The sequence below is a fragment of the Zophobas morio genome, unplaced genomic scaffold (genome assembly GCF_036711695.1).
Source record: "Zophobas morio isolate AGI-343-1 ecotype UQ-CSIRO unplaced genomic scaffold, CSIRO_AGI_Zmor_V1 ptg000276l, whole genome shotgun sequence".
Classification (NCBI taxonomy): Eukaryota; Metazoa; Arthropoda; class Insecta; order Coleoptera; family Tenebrionidae; genus Zophobas; species Zophobas morio.
In genome coordinates, this window is record NW_026972380.1 from 80,242 (window position 1) to 100,984 (window position 20,743).

The 20,743-nt window shown below is 19.0% G+C and overlaps 2 protein-coding genes across 2 annotated transcripts; both read left to right on the plus strand.

Moving 5' to 3' along the window:
• The first annotated feature begins 4,338 nt into the window (after positions 1-4,338).
• LOC135119594 (uncharacterized) lies at positions 4,339-11,501 on the plus strand. The gene is made up of 10 exons (XM_064043998.1): positions 4,339-4,452; positions 4,587-4,702; positions 6,013-6,092; positions 6,177-6,264; positions 6,477-6,535; positions 7,651-7,704; positions 7,771-7,948; positions 10,989-11,061; positions 11,233-11,334; positions 11,493-11,501. Exons 1-10 carry the CDS (start codon positions 4,339-4,341, stop codon positions 11,499-11,501), a joined length of 873 nt encoding a protein of 290 aa, XP_063900068.1.
• Positions 11,502-11,504: 3 nt separating this feature from the next.
• Positions 11,505-20,443, plus strand: LOC135119620 (uncharacterized). Its single transcript, XM_064044020.1, has 13 exons — positions 11,505-11,575; positions 12,234-12,449; positions 12,498-12,564; positions 12,659-12,764; positions 16,592-16,711; positions 17,144-17,260; positions 17,437-17,505; positions 17,880-17,951; positions 18,104-18,199; positions 19,102-19,264; positions 19,826-19,886; positions 19,944-19,995; positions 20,383-20,443. Exons 5-13 carry the CDS (start codon positions 16,619-16,621, stop codon positions 20,416-20,418), a joined length of 759 nt encoding a protein of 252 aa, XP_063900090.1. The 5' UTR covers positions 11,505-11,575; positions 12,234-12,449; positions 12,498-12,564; positions 12,659-12,764; positions 16,592-16,618; the 3' UTR covers positions 20,419-20,443.
• Positions 20,444-20,743: the final 300 nt, after the last annotated feature.

The following is a 20,743-nucleotide window of genomic DNA, read 5'->3' on the forward strand; positions in this document are numbered from 1 at the left end:
TACGTTAACAACCTATGAATTTCACATTCTTTTAAGACCTATAGTAGCTCCCCTCCCTCTATTTTTAAATAATAAATTTTTATCTGGTAGTGCCATTACTTTTTACAAATAAGACTTCTGACATGGATTTTTCATGTTTATGGAAATAAGTTAGATTAAAAGCAACTATACATTTTACGGCTCTTCTATAAAAGCACTGCCCCTGGCCTTTATATTAAGAACTTATAAAAGTTTTTTTTTATTCATTTAATGAACAAATTTGTATATAATATAATTACCAGCATTTTTTAGACTAGACTAGGATCTTGGAAATATTATGAGAAAACACAAAACAGAGTAGTGTGTTTTCAAAGATGATTTCGTCATAAATCAAAGTTAGGCAAAGTTCTAAGAGTTTATAATTTTAATAAGGAAGAACAATTCGATTAAATTCCCGAATAATACTAAGTATAATCTAGTTCACTTATACACGAAAGTAGAGTGGATGTTTAGAAACTTTTACTGATTTTAAACCATCAATCTAATATTATAGTAATAGCTAAAGAAACCAAAAAAAAATTAACAAATGCATTTCCATTTTTGGGGTCTACCCCATTATAGCACAAAACCCATCAATTATTTTTTTTATTGTTTAATAATTATTATTCGTATGCATTATAAATATTAAAAAAAATTAATTTTGAAAGGTTTGGGGGGGGGGGGTGAGAGGGGAGTTATTTACTTAATAAGTTCATTATCTTATTGGTTTCGTTTAAGACCGAAAGGTAATTACTAAACACTAGATGCAGGTTCGGCAAAGCGCAAACTAATCTAGCATCTCTATGGCCTTATTTATGAAAAATAAAAATTTTCACACCAATCTTTTTTTTATCAGAAACACATTTTACTAAGATAGCGCGATTAATTAAAGATCAACCTCAAAAGAGGGACCCTAAAAGCTAACATCACTTATTTTTTTAATGAAGAAAGTTGAAAGTTATACCGCTAAGTTGTAAACTCATATTTGAAAGTTTATAAATTTACAAAGTGAGGTTTATAAACTTTAGTATATTAAAAATAAAAAAAAGCCTTGAGCCTATATAAAAATTTTATGTATTATAGGAATTTAAATATTTTTTTGTCGTTTACTAACTTTTAAGCCATTCATTGTTAGGTATGGCGCAAGAAGATCTTTTAAACCATGCCTATAAACTAATACAGGGATCTTGAGTTTCTTTACTTGTAATTTAAAAAAAAATTTAAATCAATTTTATTTCTTATAAATAGACTGAACGTCATGCTTATAAAAATAATGCTAACTTTAAATAACAATCATCTTTTTCAAAAGTAGTAAAGTACCACTTAACCATTTTACCTTAGTAGAAAACTTTTAAAAAGGAGCGAATTTTTTTACCCAAGCTTAGTTTTTTTTTGGGAACTCTCAACGATTGTCTTTAACTAACTAGAGCAAGCCCTTCTCCTAAGTTCAGGGGTTGACAAAAAAGCGAAGGTAAAGGAGTTAGAAATATAATAACTGAACATAATTTTTTACATACGCTTTAGTAATAAATTACCTTTCATAATACACTCTTAAAGTCCTGAGTTTTTTTTTAAATAAGTTATAAAGTAATACGACATCTATAGAACGATGTGGTATAGCATTTATGAGCAAGTCTTTCTATAAAAAAAGTATGGAAAGCCCTACTTTACTGCAACTCAAGCTTCGCTAGTGAGCGCCTTTAAAAAAAAATCCGCGTCGTATAATAATTAAAATACTTTATATAATTTGTAAAATTACTTATATGTAAATCCAAAGATTCATTTAATGATCCTAATTTTAAATTATTTGTTACTATTTTATTTTTATAATATTTTTAAAAGTTTATAGCGTGCTGATTATCTTATTTGTAAAAAAAAAATATGACAGTAATCTACCATATTTTTATCTGCGTAAAAGTATATTGTTGAGACTTTGTAAAAAGAAGTATAAATAAAATAAATTGTTTTTGTGTTCTTTAACTTTCAAATACACTAACTTTTAAATTTATTAAGCCTTTAGCAGCTTAAGTTAAAATTTTGGTTACTTAGATTTCTTTTTATTTGGAAAATCACTTTCATACTTAATTATATTAAAAGTATTTTAGTATATTTATAATTCTCTTGCAAATAACACTTTTTTTAAAAATTTTTTAATTCTTTCTTATAGCAAACTAGATAAAGTGCAAAAGGTTGCTTATATTTTATTTTATAATGCTCATATTTTGCACAAGTTCAGTTTTTCTTATTAAAAAGCAGTTTACAATCAAGTGCTTGTTAAAAAATTTAAGAAAATCCCGTACCAACTTTTATAGCTGTAAAAAGCTAAAAATTAAAAAAAAACACCTAATCTTTTTACTTATAACTTGAACATACAGCTGGTGAAAAGTTATGCTTATTTTTTCTCATACTTACCGTCCTTTCATAACAAAGTATATGTTATGTTTGGCTTAAATTTTTATTTGCTTGAGTGAAGGCAAAGCTAGCACTTCACAGTCATGAATTAATATTAACCTGGAAAACACTATATTACCGAAAAAATTTTACTTCGCAAATCCATTTACTTATAAAATATTTTTAGACCAGGCAAACCTTCTCAAGCAATAACAGACTGCGTTTTATAATAAAAAATTCTTGGAAATCGCTAAAATCTTGCTTTTTGATTCGTTCAAAGTTATAAAAGTTATAAAAGTTAATCCTTCCTCCTATAGTGTTGCAAAAAATAAAATAGCAATTTTTTTTAATGTTTTTTTTTTTTGGTAAACAAATTACAATAATAAACTAGAGAAACAATTACACAAACCTTTTTTTCTTATCTTTTCTTATTATTTTAAAGATTTTACATAGTATTTTCATTATGTACCACAAGGTTATGATAAGTTCTCAATCAACCAATTACCTATGAAAAAATACTTTTTACTTTTATACTTTGTATATTATATATGCAAAAGAATAAATAGATCAACCATTATTTGATTAACTTGAAAGAAGCTCTAAACGGAAAATGGCTTATTAAAGAACACAAAGTCTTCTAAAACTACTAAAGGTATTCAAATTCTATCGCATATGATGATATTAATCAGAAATTTAAGCGTTAAAAAAAAAATAATGCGATCCTCATACTTTTCTTAGCTTTTTTCGGGTGCGGTTTTTATTTCTACCGACGTAGTAGTGAGTTTGAATCAGTAATACATAATCTATATATGATACAGCTTGGTCCATGCTGGCCACTACACCATTTTAGCAATGTAGAAGGCGAGGCACAAGAAAAATAGATGAGCGCTGAAATCACCGAAAGGTTAATAACAGCACTGATTATATTTTTCAATACAGTAAACAGACAAACTTTCTTACTTATCTAACTTACCCCGAAAACACATCCAGGCAACATACTATATAATTTAAAAATGTAAAACTAGTAAAACTATACTTAAAGTCAACTAAATAATAAGAGCATATCGTGGTAATTACTTTTTTTAAAGGATTATCTTTCAGTAAAAAAAAAAAGCAAAGAGCGAGTCTTAATTTAGAATTAAAGCTTAAAAAAAAAGGTTAATCTAGAGAAACATAAAGTATAGAGGTATAATATATAAGCAAGTTCAGGAGAGATCCATAACTTCTAAGCTAATATAATTCCGAAAATAAAATTATTAATTAATGTTATAGTTAAAAACAACTACTATTTTGTGAGTAAAACTGCTAAATATGTATATTAATATAGTAAGCCACCCACGACTTTTTTTCCCTAAAAAAACTAGAACAGCGCAACATTTACAAATTATACAGAGGGGAAAAGGCCTATATACATATATAAAAATATAATATACATAACTTTATATATTTTATATAGATATGAATATTTTATTGCTATCAGAAAAAAAAAATTTGACTTTTAGAATCTAAAGAAAAAGTGTTGTAGTTTATAAATACTCCACGAAAAAAAAAAACAATGCCTAAAATTTAGAAAATTCAAAATATTCAAAATTCTGTATGCACTCACGCCACAAAAAGGTAGTTTACATTTTTTCTTGTAACGACAAAAGACAGAAGACCAAATCTTATAGTAATTTTTTTTTACATCCAAGTAATAAACCTCATGAGGACTAAAAATTCTCCAATAAATTTTAAATTAAGATCTGCTTGTTAATTCCTCATTTACCTTCAAAAAAGATAAGGGGGCCAGTTTTTTATAAGGCTGGAAAAGCCGTTTTGTTGTAAAACTTTGACTAGTAACTTTGTATATGATGATAAGCTAATAATATCTTTTATAAAATTCAAAATAATAACAATAAATATACTTGAATTTGCAAAGTCTGTAACTATATGACTGATCGAGCATCTTTAGAAGCACGTTTAAATTATCTGCGACAGCAGAGAAAAGCGTGGGAAAAAAGGGAAAAGATCAATTCAGAAAATTTTTATTTAACTCCTAATCATGTAAATTTACTAATGTTAACCAAAAAAAATTAGTATACTTTTACTATATAATAAATTTAGGTATTTTATGAATACTTTCTATTATTAAAAATAAATAAACTTTAATTACTTTAAAGTATTTAATTTAATATCAGCAATCTTTAAATGGATCATTTAAAACACCTCAAAATTTAGTTCGTGCTTCTCTTTTTGTAGAATACGCCCAGGCATTGCTTGACATAGAAAAGCAAGGCCATCCTCTTCAAGCTTGGTACTAGCTTCCTTTAAAAATTTTTTACTGTTATTATAATTTTAAAAAAAAAAATTTATTTATACGTATAATTAAAAAGTTTTTCATTTTTGGTTGTAACTTTTATATACTTTACTAGCGACATTTTAATATAATCTTTTACTAATTATTAAATATCTTTATACTTATTTTATATTATTTTTATAATTTATTTCGAAGTTTACAAAATAAGTAGAGATTTATAACCATTTTTAATTAGTTAGTTTAAGAGATTAAAATTTACTTTTTTTTAGAAGTAAAACTGCTATTATATTTTAATTTTTAATTCTTACAAATATTTTTATATATTATTTCCTTACAAGTTTAGCTATTTAATAATTTAAATATTTTATATTTTTCACTATTATGACTTATAAATAATAAAACATACTTTATTATTTCTTTTACATTTAATTTACTTATTTCTTTACGGGCTAAACATAATTATAAAGAGACGAAGTAAAAAGTTTAAAACTTCTTACAAAAATAAAATAAATGTATTACTATATAACTAAGTAAAAGCGCTTGTTATATAGTAACAATTAATATTTATTGCCTAACTAATTTGCCAGTCAGTCATTTTTTTATAAGATGCTGATGCCGTTTAAGACTTTTTTGCAGCGTTGCATTTTTATATAAATATTTTAGCTGATAAAAAATTATTTTACATTCGTGATTACTTAAGTTTTAATTTGTAGCTAAATTAACAATTAGGCATGTTATATATATATATATATTTATGCCGTTTATAATTTTTCCCCCTCTGCTTTTTATATAAATGTCATACTTTTGTTGTTTTTTAGGTAATTAAATTGTAAATAAATTATCAGTTAGGCATAATCTATATATATTGCGGCCATTTATAAACTTTTTGCCCTGCTTTTTTTTTTATAATACCTATGATATTAATCCGATTACTCTTATTGTTATTTAGTTTTTATATTTTTAAGCATAATTTATATATATTGATTTCGTTTATAAACTTTTTTCTCCACTGCTTTTTTTTTATATAAATACTTTTATAATATTAATGTTATTACTTTTTTTGTTATTTAGATGTCTAAATTGTAACTAAATTATTAATTAGGCAAATTTTATATAAAAAGGACACCGTTGTCAACATTTTCCTTTCGCTGCTTTTTTTTTATTAATACTTAAGATAATATCATTTTTGTTACCTTTATTGTTATTATTTTAATATTATAAATAAATTAATTTTACGTATTGATATATATATTTTTATTTTAATAATACTCCAATACAACTTTTTTATACAATAATATTTTGAATAGGACTAAATTTCTACGGAGCATTACTCCTTCGTCTTTTCTGAGCTCCCCTAATTCTAATAAATTATTAAAAATTTATGAAAGTAATAATTTTTTTTTAATTTTTTTTATTTTCAATTATAATAATAACATTGAATTTAATAGTACTTATTATAATTATAATGCAGAAGCCACAAGATCAATAGTGCAATGCAAGGAAAATAATAATAATCTCGACTTTCTTCGAATTTGGGTTACTTATGCGCATTTGCAAAAGTAATTATAAAAATATTATTTTTTGTTAATAAAATAAAAATATTAACTTCTATTTGTTTATATAAAATTTTATATGAAACTATAAAACTTTTTAGTGGCTTTTGCTGGTTTTTAAAGAATTTAGTTGATTGGCTGGGTTTGTAGTATTTTTTTTAAAGTGCAATTTTTTGGTGGGTCCTTTAAAAAATACTTAAATAATTTTTTTTAACTAGAAAGTTAAGCCTTGAGGATGCCAGAGATACTTTTAAGTACATGATGTCTGAAAGAATCGGTATATATGAATATTGTTATTATACTTTTATATAAATATATAAATATAAATAAAAATATTATTATACTTTTTATAATTATTTTATATAAAAAAATAAAATAAAGTTTTAATATATACGAATATCATTATTATATATTTTTTTATAATAATTACGCAAATAAAAATTTAATAATGATTGAAATATCTGAATATCATTGTTATTCTTTTTATGATTTTTATATAAATAAATATAAAATAAAAGATTTGCAAAAAACAAATATCATTTTTATTTTTTTTATAAAATTGGTATATTGAAAATATGATATAAACGAAATTTTTACACGTTAACTTTTATCTATAAAAAATAAAATATTGTTATTATTGGAAAGTTTTTTGAAAGAAATGGAATATACTAATGTTACTATTGATTTTTAAATTGACTAAAAAAAATATATATTATTTTATTTTGATATAATTACTACATAAGAAATATAATAATTATTATAAAAAAGTTTTTTTTAAAAAATTTAAATTTACAAATATTATTTACCTTTTTATAATTACTATTTAATAATAAAAATATAATAGTTTCCTGATGATTTGAAATATACAATTATTATTTCACTCTTTATAGTTATTTTATAAATAAAAAAGTATTATTATTATTAAAAAGTTTTTTGGAAAATTGTTATACATACAATTATTATGATACTTTTTATTTATAATATTATAAAAATAAAATATTAAAAAGTTTCCTGAATGAATTTGCGTACATAAATTTATTATTATACTTGCTTATAATAACTATATAAAAAATAAAATATTATTATTAAAAAGTTTTTTGAAAGAATTGGCTATACAATATTATTATTATACTTTTTCATTATAATATACAAGAAATATTATTGTAAGAAGATTAAGAATGAATTCGCGTACATGAATTCAATATATCATATTCTCTTATAATTATATTCATTATAAAATAGTTTTCTTTGCATTATTATTCTTTTTAAATTTGCTCTCTCCTTGGCCGTAGTAGTTTGCTCTTATTGGTAGATGAAAGTTTGGTGGTTCCATTGTCGGTTGATCACGTGTTACTTATTATTATTATTATCATTGTTATTATGCTTTTTGAGGTCACCATGTTGCTTTTTTTTACCTTGCTTGGGCCGATTTTGAGCTGAAAACAGGTTTTATTATGATTATTAACATAGTTTTTATTATTTATTATTATTACTATTATGATTATATATAAGGAAATACTGATAAGGCCAAGCAGATATTACAAAAAGCGCTTCAAAAAGGCATCGAACCCCAACATTCCATTAAAGCTGCTTTGCAATTAGTGGTGCAAGGCGCTATTTCTTTGCTGACAGACACAGAAATTTCCGTGAATTGCAGTAATGAAGACACGCCGATGCAGGAAATGCTAAAGTATTTTTATATACTTTTTAATATTTGATTAGTTAAAAAAAAGATAAAAATTTGTGCGCTAGAATTAATGTCAATTTTTTCTAATTTTTTATTGGCAGATCTACCTTTTATAATTATTTATTGATATTAACGGAAAAAAGTTAAACTTTTTTATTGTTTATTATAAACAGGAAAAAAGAATTGTTTACTTTTGAACTTGAATTATATTTTTATATTTTTTTATTAGAATATTCATAAAAAGTTATTAATTTTTTCTTATTAAAAATTGTGTTTTTTTGATATCCTTTTTTTAGCTGTTATAATTGCTCGTCAAAAATTTGTGTATAGGAAAAAATTTTCTGCTACTAAAAGTTATTTAAAAATTCATTATATTACTGTATAAAATTTAAATCAAAACTTATAATGAATATTTTTTAGTGAAAATGGTAATTTTTGATGTAAACAAGAGTACTGCGATAATCATTTCCTTTATTAGACCTTTATTGAAATGAAGGAATTCATTTTTTTTATAAATGTAATTTCATATGTTTAATGAGTTCATTATAATTTTTGACATATAAAACGTTAAGAATTTTTTTTTTCAGTTTTTGACTTTTTTAATAAAAAATATAAACGCGTTCAAATTGCACCAGTCATCTTTATATATTGCCTTCATGTGTAGTAACGATGTTCACTACTTTCATTTTACTTTTTTTTTTAAATAATTGTGAACGTACTTTTTTTCATAAAAGTTTTTGTTAAAAAAAATATTTACAATCTGAGTCAATTATCTTCATTTTCATTAATTTATTAGATACAAATTAACTTTTTTATAAGTGATTGCTATTATGACGTGTTATGAAATAGTTACACTTTTGACTGTTCACTATAATAACTACTATTTTTTTTAACAAATAAAATTTGTTTTTAAATTTAATATTTAATCAACTTATTTTTATTATATTAGCCAATGAGAAATCATTATCTATATTACGGAAGACATTTACCTCTTCTGATTGGATTTTAATTTGTCATGTGATTTGACGCTTTTATTTTTTATTATTATTTATAATGAAATTATATTGTATCTAAATTTTATAATGAATATAATTATTATAAATATTTTTTTTATTCAATGATTATTATGATTTTTGTTCACTTTTTTTTATAGTGAAGCAAAATTTACTATAAATACAAATTTATTTAATTTATTAATTTTTAAGATTTTTTTATACCTTTTAATGAAGCAATGTTTATTAGAAATACTAATTATTTTCTATAATATAATTAATAATTTTATGATTTTTGGAAGCAATATTTTTCTTATAACTATAAATTTTTTTCTATAATTTATTCAATAATTTCTATGATTTTTGCTCCATTTAATGAAGCGCTTATTATTTTAAATATAAATTTTTTCTATAATATATTCAATATTTATTATAATTTTTGTTTCCTTTTTAATGATGTTCTATAATTTATAATATAATTTTTTTGAAGAAATTATTTTTTATCAGAATTTACTTTAAAAGAAAAACTTTTATTCCTTATTTTTAATTCTTTTTTATTTCTTTTATTAAAAAAAAGTATTATAAGAAATCTTTTAACTTAAGTTTATTCAACTTTTAATATTGTTGGGTTTTTGTATTATATATAATGAATAGAAATACATATAAAGTTTGAATTATTATTAATTTTTATTTAATATTTTATGGGTGTTTGTCTATTTTTAAACTTATAATATTATTGGGTTTCGTACCATTTGTATTGAAAATTTTTAAATAGAACTATCAATAGATATGGTATATTATTAAAATTTTTTGCGTGTTTGTCTAGTTTTTTAACGAATAACTTTATTTAATAAAAACTTGGAAACTTTTTGTCGGGTGTTCATATTATTTATAAAATATTAATTATAAAAAAATTGAAAATTTGAAGTTTTATTTTTATAAAAATAATGAACTTCGTGGACAATAAATGGTTGTAGTGAAACTTAATAGAAATCATATAAAAATAGTCGCCCCAATTAATATTATAAAACAAATTTATTCAATGTTTATAGTGAAGTTTGGGTCCTGCCGACTACCAATTATATTAGCTTTTCTTTTTTTATTATAAATAATTTAGTGAAAATAAACATTTTTAAGACTTTTTTGTAAATTCTTTGGTTGAAATTTTTTAAACCATTTTCATTTGTTACTGTGCTGTTAAAATTTTTCCAATTTAATTATAATTTTTCGGTTTTTTATATTTTCTATTATTAAAAAAAAATTCACTATTAATATTGAGGTTTAAATCTTTTCTACTTTTATTATAAAAATTTTATTTAGGAATAAATTTTTTTGCTATTTCACTTTTTATTATGAATAAAATACTTTTTTTTATTTCTATTTATAAATAATTATAATAGATTTAAGTTGCTAGTGAATATATTCTTTTTTTTACTTGTTTCAAAATTTCTTATTTGTAATGAGCAATCTTATCCGCCTTTTTAATTTTAAATAATATTAGAAAAACATTATGCTTAAACTTAAATATTTTCATCTTTTATAATGAACAAATGTAACTTTTTCAATTAATTTTTATACTTTTTAAATTTTATAGTAGAATTATTTATATTTCATTAATTTTTATGAAAGAATATACCTTTTCCGCTTTATTTTATTATTTATTTTTATTGATAAATTTTAATTAAAATTTTGTTTGGCTAGTTACACTTTATTTTCACTATTTTTAGTGAACAAAAATTACTTTTCTGTTAATCTTTTTATTTTTATATGTAAATTATTAAAAAAAAGTTTATTTGCTAATAATAATTCTAATTTTCTTAATTTTTTCATTATTTATTGTGAACGAAAATAATTTTTCCGCTTTTTTTTTTTATTTTATTTATAATATTTATTTAATTTTATTCTGCTAATAAATGAATTTTTCTATAAAATTTTATTTATATTTTTTTTATCTTCACTGTTTATTTGAACTAAATATAACTTTGTCTCTATGGTTATATTATTTTTATTTTTTATGTATAAATATATAATAAGTTTTACTTTTCCATAAGAGTAGAGAAAAGTATTAATATTTATCCCACGCCTGAGAGTGATCATAAAGTTTTTCATCCAAAAACTTTCGAGGTATTATTTTTATTATATATTATTATTACATATTTTAAATAAAACTTATTGTATAAGTAACACTAAATATCAATTAAACTTTTTAACTCTTTTGTACGCAAAGAATAATAATGTTATTTTCGCTTGAAAGTTGAATTTTGCTTTTTTTTTTAAATATCTTTATTTTATCAGAAAAACATTGAAATTCAAAAACAAGAAGCTTGCTTTTCTAAACTTTCCATTAGCGAAGAGAATAATAATAATAATAAAGTTTTTACTGTTAATAATAGCGAAGTAATTAGTAAAAATAATAGTAAATGTAGTGAAAATGAAGTAGCTACTAATGAATTATATAATAATAATAAAGTTTACAATGAAAAAGGTCACGAGGAAAATAGAGAAAGCGATTGTAATAATAATAATAATAATAATAATAATAATAAAGTTTTCAGCATCAATAAGAAGGAAATAAATCTTTATAATAATGATATTCATATTGATTCTAAACTTTTAAAAACTGATGAAAGTCCTCAAGGTTATAATTATTAAGTATTTTTTTATTTATCTATTATTATTATTATCATTATTCTTTTATTATATTATTGTTATTTTACGGATTGTATATATTATTTTCATAAACATTTATTTTTTAAATAGTATATTAAGCTATTTTTTATTAATTAAAGAACTTTTGTTTAAATAATAATTAGTAAAAGTTTAGTAATAAAATAATTAAAATAACACAATATATAATAATAATGCAACTTCTACTATTAGTTATTTTAGAAAAATAAAATATCGCTAAACTTTGGATGTGTTTAACTATTTTTTATTAGTATTATTATTACTATTTATTTATATTGTTATTATTATTGGTATTATTACACGTTAATAAACTGTTTGACCAGGTTTGAAAATTTTTATGCGAAAATAAGTAATGATTGGAAAACTTAAATTTTATAAGAAATTATTAATTAGTAATTTTTATTTATTTATTTATAGTAAAGAAAATGCGTTTGATTGGTGTAAATTATTTGGTCTACCACTTTAAAAGAAAATTATTATAAGTTTTTAAGAGCATAAAATATTTTATATATAAAAATATATTATAATCCTTTTAGATTTTTTTTTAAAATAAGTTTTATTATAGATATTTTTAATACTATATTCACGTGTACAATAAACACTTTAAGACACGTCCCGTGTCGGGACTAACCATTTGGAAGCAAAACCTGAGCTCACGCCTGTAGATCATAGGGATCCTCACTTTATCAAAAACCACGAGGCTTCGAAAAAGACTGATTCGCCAATCAAAGCTGAGAGTTTTACAAAGGCACTTCCACCACCCGGCGATTGCGCCTTTTTACTAAAAGGCGCGAAATATACGAAACTTGAAGTGTTGGGAAAAGGTGGTCATTATTATGATTATTAAATTATTTATTATACTTGTTTTTAAGGAGGTTCAAGTACTGTTTATAAAGTGCTTGGTGAAGACAAAGTCGTTTATGCTTTAAAACATGTAAAGTTAGTTTTATTATTATTATTATTATTATTATTATTATTATTATTATTATTATTATTATTATTATTATTATTATTAAAAATATTTATTTTACAGTTTACAAAATGTTGACTGTATAACGCTGAAGGGCTACGCCTCCGAAATAGAAGTTCTTAATAAACTTCGTGAGCACGAACAGATTATTCGTATATACAATTCAGAAGTTCATATTTTTTTTGTATTTTCTTTATTTTTATTGTACCGATAATAGAAAAAAGAAAAAAAAGTTTAGTTTTATTGTTTCTATTACTTTTATAAAACTTTTATACTATTAATATTATAAAGAGGAAATTATAATCTACTTTTATACAATTTTTTTTATTTTCTTTATTTTTATAGTAATAATATATGAGAAAGAAGAGTTTAGTTTTATTTCTAATATTTCTTTAATAAAACTTTCGTACTATAGAACTTATTTATTTTTATATTTTTATTAGATATTATTTTTTATTTATTTATAATAATAAAAAGGGAAAAAAATAAGTTTCGTATTGTTTTTAATATTACTTTAATTAAATTTGTTATGTTATAAATATCACAGAGATGAACTTATTCATTTTTATATATTTTTTTATTTTTTTTTTATTTATTTTTATATTATTTTTCATATATCCTTATCTTTTATTCTTTTATATTATTATTGTTACATATTTTTTATAAGATACATAAACAATATGGGAAAATAAAAGTACTATTATTTATTACTTTTTTAAAACTTTTATTGAACTTTTATTATTCATTATTGTTTCCTTGTTTATTATATTTTATATTATATTTTTATTGTTATGTATTTCCATTATATTATTATATATTTTCTTTTAATTTTGTATATTTTTTTTATTTTTTAGTTAATATTTATTAATTTAGTATATTTATTTTTTTTTCTTGTGTAAATTTTCTGGAATACTCTAAAAAAATTTTCTAGAAAAAACTTTTATTATTTTTTATTTATTTTCTTAAATTATTATATTTTTATATATAAATTGAATTCTTTTAGTGTATTGTTTTATTTTTTTAGTAATAATAATAAGAAATAAACTCCATGTTAATATCTAGAAATATTAATTAGCTCGCTCTCTATTTACGAGTCAATCGCCTCCTTAAATATATACAGTCCTCTTTTGGAGAATTCGATTTTTTAGTTAATTTAATTTTTATTTGTTATTATTATATTATAATTATACTAAAATTTATATCATTAAAATTATTATTCTTTATTTTATTTTTTATATTACACGTGCGACCAAAGTAGTATGATGACATGTATCCTTAATAGCAAAGTAGCAGCGCTTTTCTTATTTATTTTATTTTCTATATCTATAAGAATTTTTTTCTTTATTATCATTATCTATATCACTTTTATGTTTTTTAAAATTAATATTAATAATAAATATATTTTTTTAAGAATATATAGAACTTAACTTTTTTTTTCCATTATATTTTTATTTTTATTATTACTTTTTAGTAATAACAATAACTACTTTTCTAAATGGATATAAAAGTTTACTTTTTTCTAATAATTTTTTTTATTATAAAAGAAATTTCTATTTATTATTATAATTATTTTTATATTTTTAATAATAATAATAATAATAAATAATTCTATTTTAAATATATATTTTACTTTTCTATTATATTTTATTAATTATATATTTATTAAATTTATTTTTATTTTTATTAATATTAATCAACTTTTTTTAAAAATACATAAAACTTAACTTTTTAAAACATTTTTTACACTATATATAATAAAGATTCTATATATTTTATATTTATTTATAATAATAAACAAAATTTTTATTAGTATACAGAAGTAAACCTTTTTTTAATATTTTATATTTTTATATGTTATGAAATTTCTTTTCTTTATTGTTATTATTTACATTTTCATTTTTAGTAGTAACAAAAAAAAATTTTAATATATAGAAGTATATTTTTTTAAAATATTTAATTTTTATATTTATAAGAATTTCAATTATAATTATTATGATTAATTATGTATTGTATTTTTAGTAATAATAATAAACACTTCGTTTGTAAAAATATTGATATAAACTTAATTTTTTTATTACTTCTATTATTATTAAGTATAATAATAAAGAAATAAAATTTATTAATTTTTAGAAGTTAACTTTTTTCTAATAATTTTTATTTCATTTATAAAAAAAAGTTTTTTCTTTATTTTTATTATTTTTAGTGATGATACTTTTTCCTTGTATTATTATTTATTTATTTATATTTTATTTAACTGTTATTTTTAATACTCTGAGTACTAAACTACTTTTATTTATTTTTATCTTAATAACAAGTCCTTTTATATTTATTTTATATTCATTATAAATTTTTAATGATAATAATAATACTGGACCATTTTTTTTTTATTTTTTTTTTTAATAATTATATTTATTTATATTATTAGTAATATTACTAAACTAGATTTTATTTTATTTTTTTTTCTTTTTTAAAAATTATTTATATTATTAATAACAATATTAAATGATTTTTATTGTACTTTTTATTATTATTATTTATAATATGAATTTTATGTATATTTTTATTTTTATTTTTTTATAGTACTTTTATTATTGTATTAATATTACAAATTTTTTATTTTTATTTTATAAAGTTTTATTTTTTTATTTGAAGTTTTTATAATTACTATAATAATGTTTTTTCTTATTTTTATTTTTATAGTGCTTTAATATTATTATATTCAATATTAATTTTTATGTTCTTATATTTTAGTTTTCTAGTTTTTTTTTTTATATATAGTAATTTACATTATTATGTTTTTAATAATAATAATACCTCATCATTTTTCATATTATGTTTTATTTTTTTTTATTTTTATAGTAATTTTTTATTATCATTTATACTTCCTATTTTTTATGTTATGATTTATTTTTTTTAAATTCTTTTATATTTTTTTATTTTTATATTATTTTTTATATATTCTTTATAATAATAACGAACTACTATTTTTTTATTCATTATTATTATTATACTTTTACTGAGAGTATTATTTTTATTATTATTTATTTTTTTTTTGTATTTATAGTTATATTTACTTACACTAGTAATAATACTACTAAACTATTTTTTATATTATTTTTTATTTTTATTAATAATAGTATTTGTTATTATTTTTATTTTAGTAATAATAATACGAAATTTATTTATTTTCAATTTTACTATTACTATTATTATTATTAATTATACATAAATTTTTCTATTTATTAATAATAATATACTTAATTTTTTATTTATTTATCTATTCAATATTACAGTTACTTTTATTAGATTATATTTTTTCTTTTTATTCTATATTACTATTACGCATGATTATTATTATTTATTACCGTTGTTATATTTTTTATTTCTTTTTTAGATATATGTAAACTTTGTAAAAAGATAATAATACTAAACTATTATTTATTTTATTTTTCCTTTTATTTTTATTATTATTTATAATAATAATCATTACACCAAACTATTTTTATATTTACACTTTTATTTTTTATATCTCGTTCAAATTTTTATTTATTTTTTTATAATAGTTATTACACTTAACTTTTTTTTTATTTTTATGTTTTTTTTATATTATTTATTTCCATAACATATTTGTAAACTTTTTAAAAACATAATAATAATACTAAACTTTTATTTACTTATTTTATATATATACATATTTTTATTATTAATAATAATCATTACACTTCTATTTTTTATATTTGTTTATTTTATTTAACGATAATAGTAAACTATACTTTATATTTTCTAAATTTTTTTTAGTTATTATTTTTAATAATAATTATCGTTATATTAAACTATTTTTTTTATATAAATTTTTAACAATAATATTAAGCTGTATTTCTTTTTTATATATATATATATATATATTTTTTAAAGTTATTAATTATTTTAAACTATTTTTTATATTTACATTTCTTATATTTATACAATTTTTATGTTTATATACTTTTTGCAAAGATAACAGCGCGCTACATATACGTTTTGATGGAGTGTGGCGACATCGACTTGGCACAACTACTCAAACGGCAAAGTTTGCACGCTTTAAGCGAAAATCATATTAGACTTTACTGGCAGCAAGTCATTATTATTATATATAATATACTTTTATTATAGTTTCATACACTTTTTTACTTATATATATACAACAATGTTATTTCTTATAATTATAAGTAAAAGTTCTATAAAAATAATAATTTTACTTTCATATTAGTTAAATATTTGTTATAATCATACAAAAAATAATATTATATAATTATATATATATTGTTAATTATATTTCATTATCATGTTTATTAATATTTATTACTATTTGTATAATTTATATTTAATATCTTTACCTTTTATTATTTATATAATTATAATTATAAATAGTTTAATATAAGTAAATGTTATTATGTTAATGTTTACTTTTTATTATTATATATAATCATACATATTATTATTATTATTATTATTATTATTATTATTATTATTATTATTATTATTATTATTATTATTATTATCATGGAGATGCTTGAGGCTGTACAAGTGATTCATAATCATCGTATTGTCCACGGCGACCTTAAACCTGCCAACTTCCTATTTGTGGAGGGCCGACTCAAGCTCATCGATTTTGGCATTGCAAAAGTTTTTATTATTATTTACTATTGTATATCCAATATTATTGTTACTACCTTTTTTATTTACTGCTTACTATTTATTATTACTGTTATTCATAATTGCTATTATATCATTTATTATCTTTTTTTTTACTTGTTATAATTATTATTATTTATAACTATTTCTTATTTATTTTATTCGAGACCATTCGTGAGGATCATACAAGCGCCTATCGAGACTCGCAGGCCATTGTGGGCACCCTGAATTATATGGTTTATATATTATTATTGCTATTATTAGAAAATAGAATTTTTTGTATAAAAAAATATGATATATATTTATAAAAACAATTATAATGAGTTGCGTTTTTTTTAATATAAAATAATAAATAAAATAATAAGTGCCTTATTTTCTATTAATATGAAGTGCTCCATTCTTCGGGAAAAGTTTTTTAATTTTTTTTTAAGTCGTCTTCCATCAATTTGTCAATATTATTATATTATTATTATTATTATTATTATTATTATTATTATTATTATTATTATTATTATTATTATTATTATTATTATTATTATTATTATTATTATTATTATTATTATTATTATTATTATTATTATTATTATTATTATTATTATTATTATTACAGTCTCCTGAGGCCATTCAAGGGACTGAAATTCACAGCCTGAATCCCAACGAACCGAGCAAGACTTGCGTAAAAGTTAAAAAATTAAAAACTTTTATATAATCTTTATACATACCTTGGGGTTTTATTATTATTATTATTGTTGTTGTCGTTGATGTTGTTGTTGTTATTGTTATTATAATTGCTATTATTACTATTATTGTTATTATGTTTATTTTTACACTAAGCTCGGCCCTTCCAGCGATATTTGGTCTCTCGGTTGTATTTTATATGCGATGGTCTATGGAAAGACGCCTTTCCAGCATATAACGATGCCTATAAAAGTTTTATTATTATTACTATTATTATTATTATTACTATTAATATTATTATTATTATTGTCGTTATTGTTGTTGTTCTTGTTATGTGTTCTATAATTATTATATATCTTCATATTATTTATACTAATTTTTACACAATATAATTATTATTTAACAACTTTTTATTTTTGTGTATTTACCGCTAATTATAATTATTTTATTTCTTTATTATTATTTTAAAATTTTTTATAATTATATTATTATTACTATTTTTATTTATTTAACTTTCTTATTACGCTCATTATTAACTTTATAATCGTTGTATTATTGTTATTATTAAATTTTTGCTTAATATTATTATTTAATTGTTATTACTTTCATCATTGTATTTTAAAATTTGCTATCTTTAATTTTAATTTTAATAGTTTTTCTTTAAAATTTTTTATTATAGTAAGAAATTTACAGAAATTTTGTTATATTTTTGATTCATTTATGATTATTGCTACTAATAATAATAATAATCAAATTTCGTTATTATTAGCATAAAAATAATATATATGATAATTATTATTTATTTTATAATATTTATTATAAACTATAAATATGCTGCATTTTTTACTTAATAAAGTATTAAAGTATTAATAATAAGTAATTTTTTATTTGTACTTGCAATATTTTTTAATTATTTATTAGTATTTTTATATTTTTTTACTTTATAATTATATATTTACTATAAATTTTATTTATACTCTTTATTATTATTTTTATTTTATAAATTTTTTATTACGTTTTATTATTATATATAATAATTGCTGATAATTTAATATCATTATTTTATTCAGTTTTGTTTTAACATATTTTAATTTTTTTTTTAATGTTTTTTTCATTGATAACTTTTATTATTATTATCATAATTATTATTTTAGAAAATGCAAGCGATTATTGATGATCAATATGAAATAAAATTTCCCGATATTTATAATGAATTTTTATTGGATGTTCTTCATAACTGTTTAAAGCGGAAACCAACAGAACGTTTAACTATAAGACAACTTTTACAGCATCCTTTCTTGCACCCTTCCGCTTCTCGTTGCCTTTATTATTATTATTATTATTATTATTATTATTATTATTATTATTATTATTATTATTATTATTATTATTATTATTATTATTATTATTATTATTATTATTATTATTATTATTATTATTATTATTATTATTATTATTATTATTATTATTATTATTATTATTATTATTATTATTATTATTATTATTATTATTGTTGTTGTTGTTGTTGTTGTTGTTGTTATTATTATTATATTACTATTATTATTATTATTATTACAACCTTGATATACTTTTTCTTTATAATTTTTTTAATTTTTTTTTATTATCTTTTCAATTGAAAAAAAATATTTTGCATACATCAAATAGTGATAAGCAAATAAAATTTATTATTATTATTATTATTAAGATATTTACCTTTTTTTTACATTAATTTATTTTTATAAGCAGAATGATAAGCAAAAGAAACTTTTTGTTATTATACACAAAATCTTTGCTATTATTGTTTTATACTTTTTTAATAACTTTATATTATTTTTTTACTTAATGTTATTTTGTTTATATTTATTTTTTCATGATAAGAAAAAAATATTTTTCTGCGCACACCCAAAAATGATAAGCAACTAAAAGATGTTGTAAAAAGGTTTTAAAACTTCATTATTATCATTTTTTTAAAAATATCCATTAAGTTTTTTCAAAGGTATCTTCTCAGTCAATCACACACTCCTCGCACTGCAGAGAAAATTTCTCAAGTTTTATTATTATTATTATTATTATTATTATTATTATTATTATTGCTGTTGTTTTTTATATTATTTATTTTATATGTTAATGTTGCTGCACAAATTATTATTAAATTTTATATACTATTTTTATTAATTATTATTATATATTATTGCTTTTGCTCTTTATAATATATTGTATTTATGTATATTGTTATTTAAGTTTTTTTCATATTAACAAATATATTTATTATATAATATTACTTTGTATTTTTTATTAGTATTATTATTATATATATAATTATATTTTATTTATTACCATTAAGTATTAAGTATTTGTATTATTATTTTTCACATTATTTATTACTATATTAGTAAAGTTTATATTGTTATAGTATAATATTACTATTTTTTTAGGACCTTATCAAAAAACTTCACGAGCCTTCAATATAATTCTCATTAATAAGAAAACTTACAAATTTAATGTAAAAAAAATAATTATATACAAATTGTTATATTTAAGTAAGAATAAAAGAATTTTAATTTTTATAAAAATTTTTATTCTTTATTTTCCTTGATATTTATATCCTATAAATATAATGAATAAAAGTATAAATATATAATATTATTATATATTATCAAATATAATTTGTATATAATTTTTTAACGTTATACTTTAAATATTATTTTAATAATAAAACTAAACTAAAATTTTATTTTTGTTAAATAAAAGTTTTATTATATTTAATTTTTTTAAAATATTTGTTATTATTATATC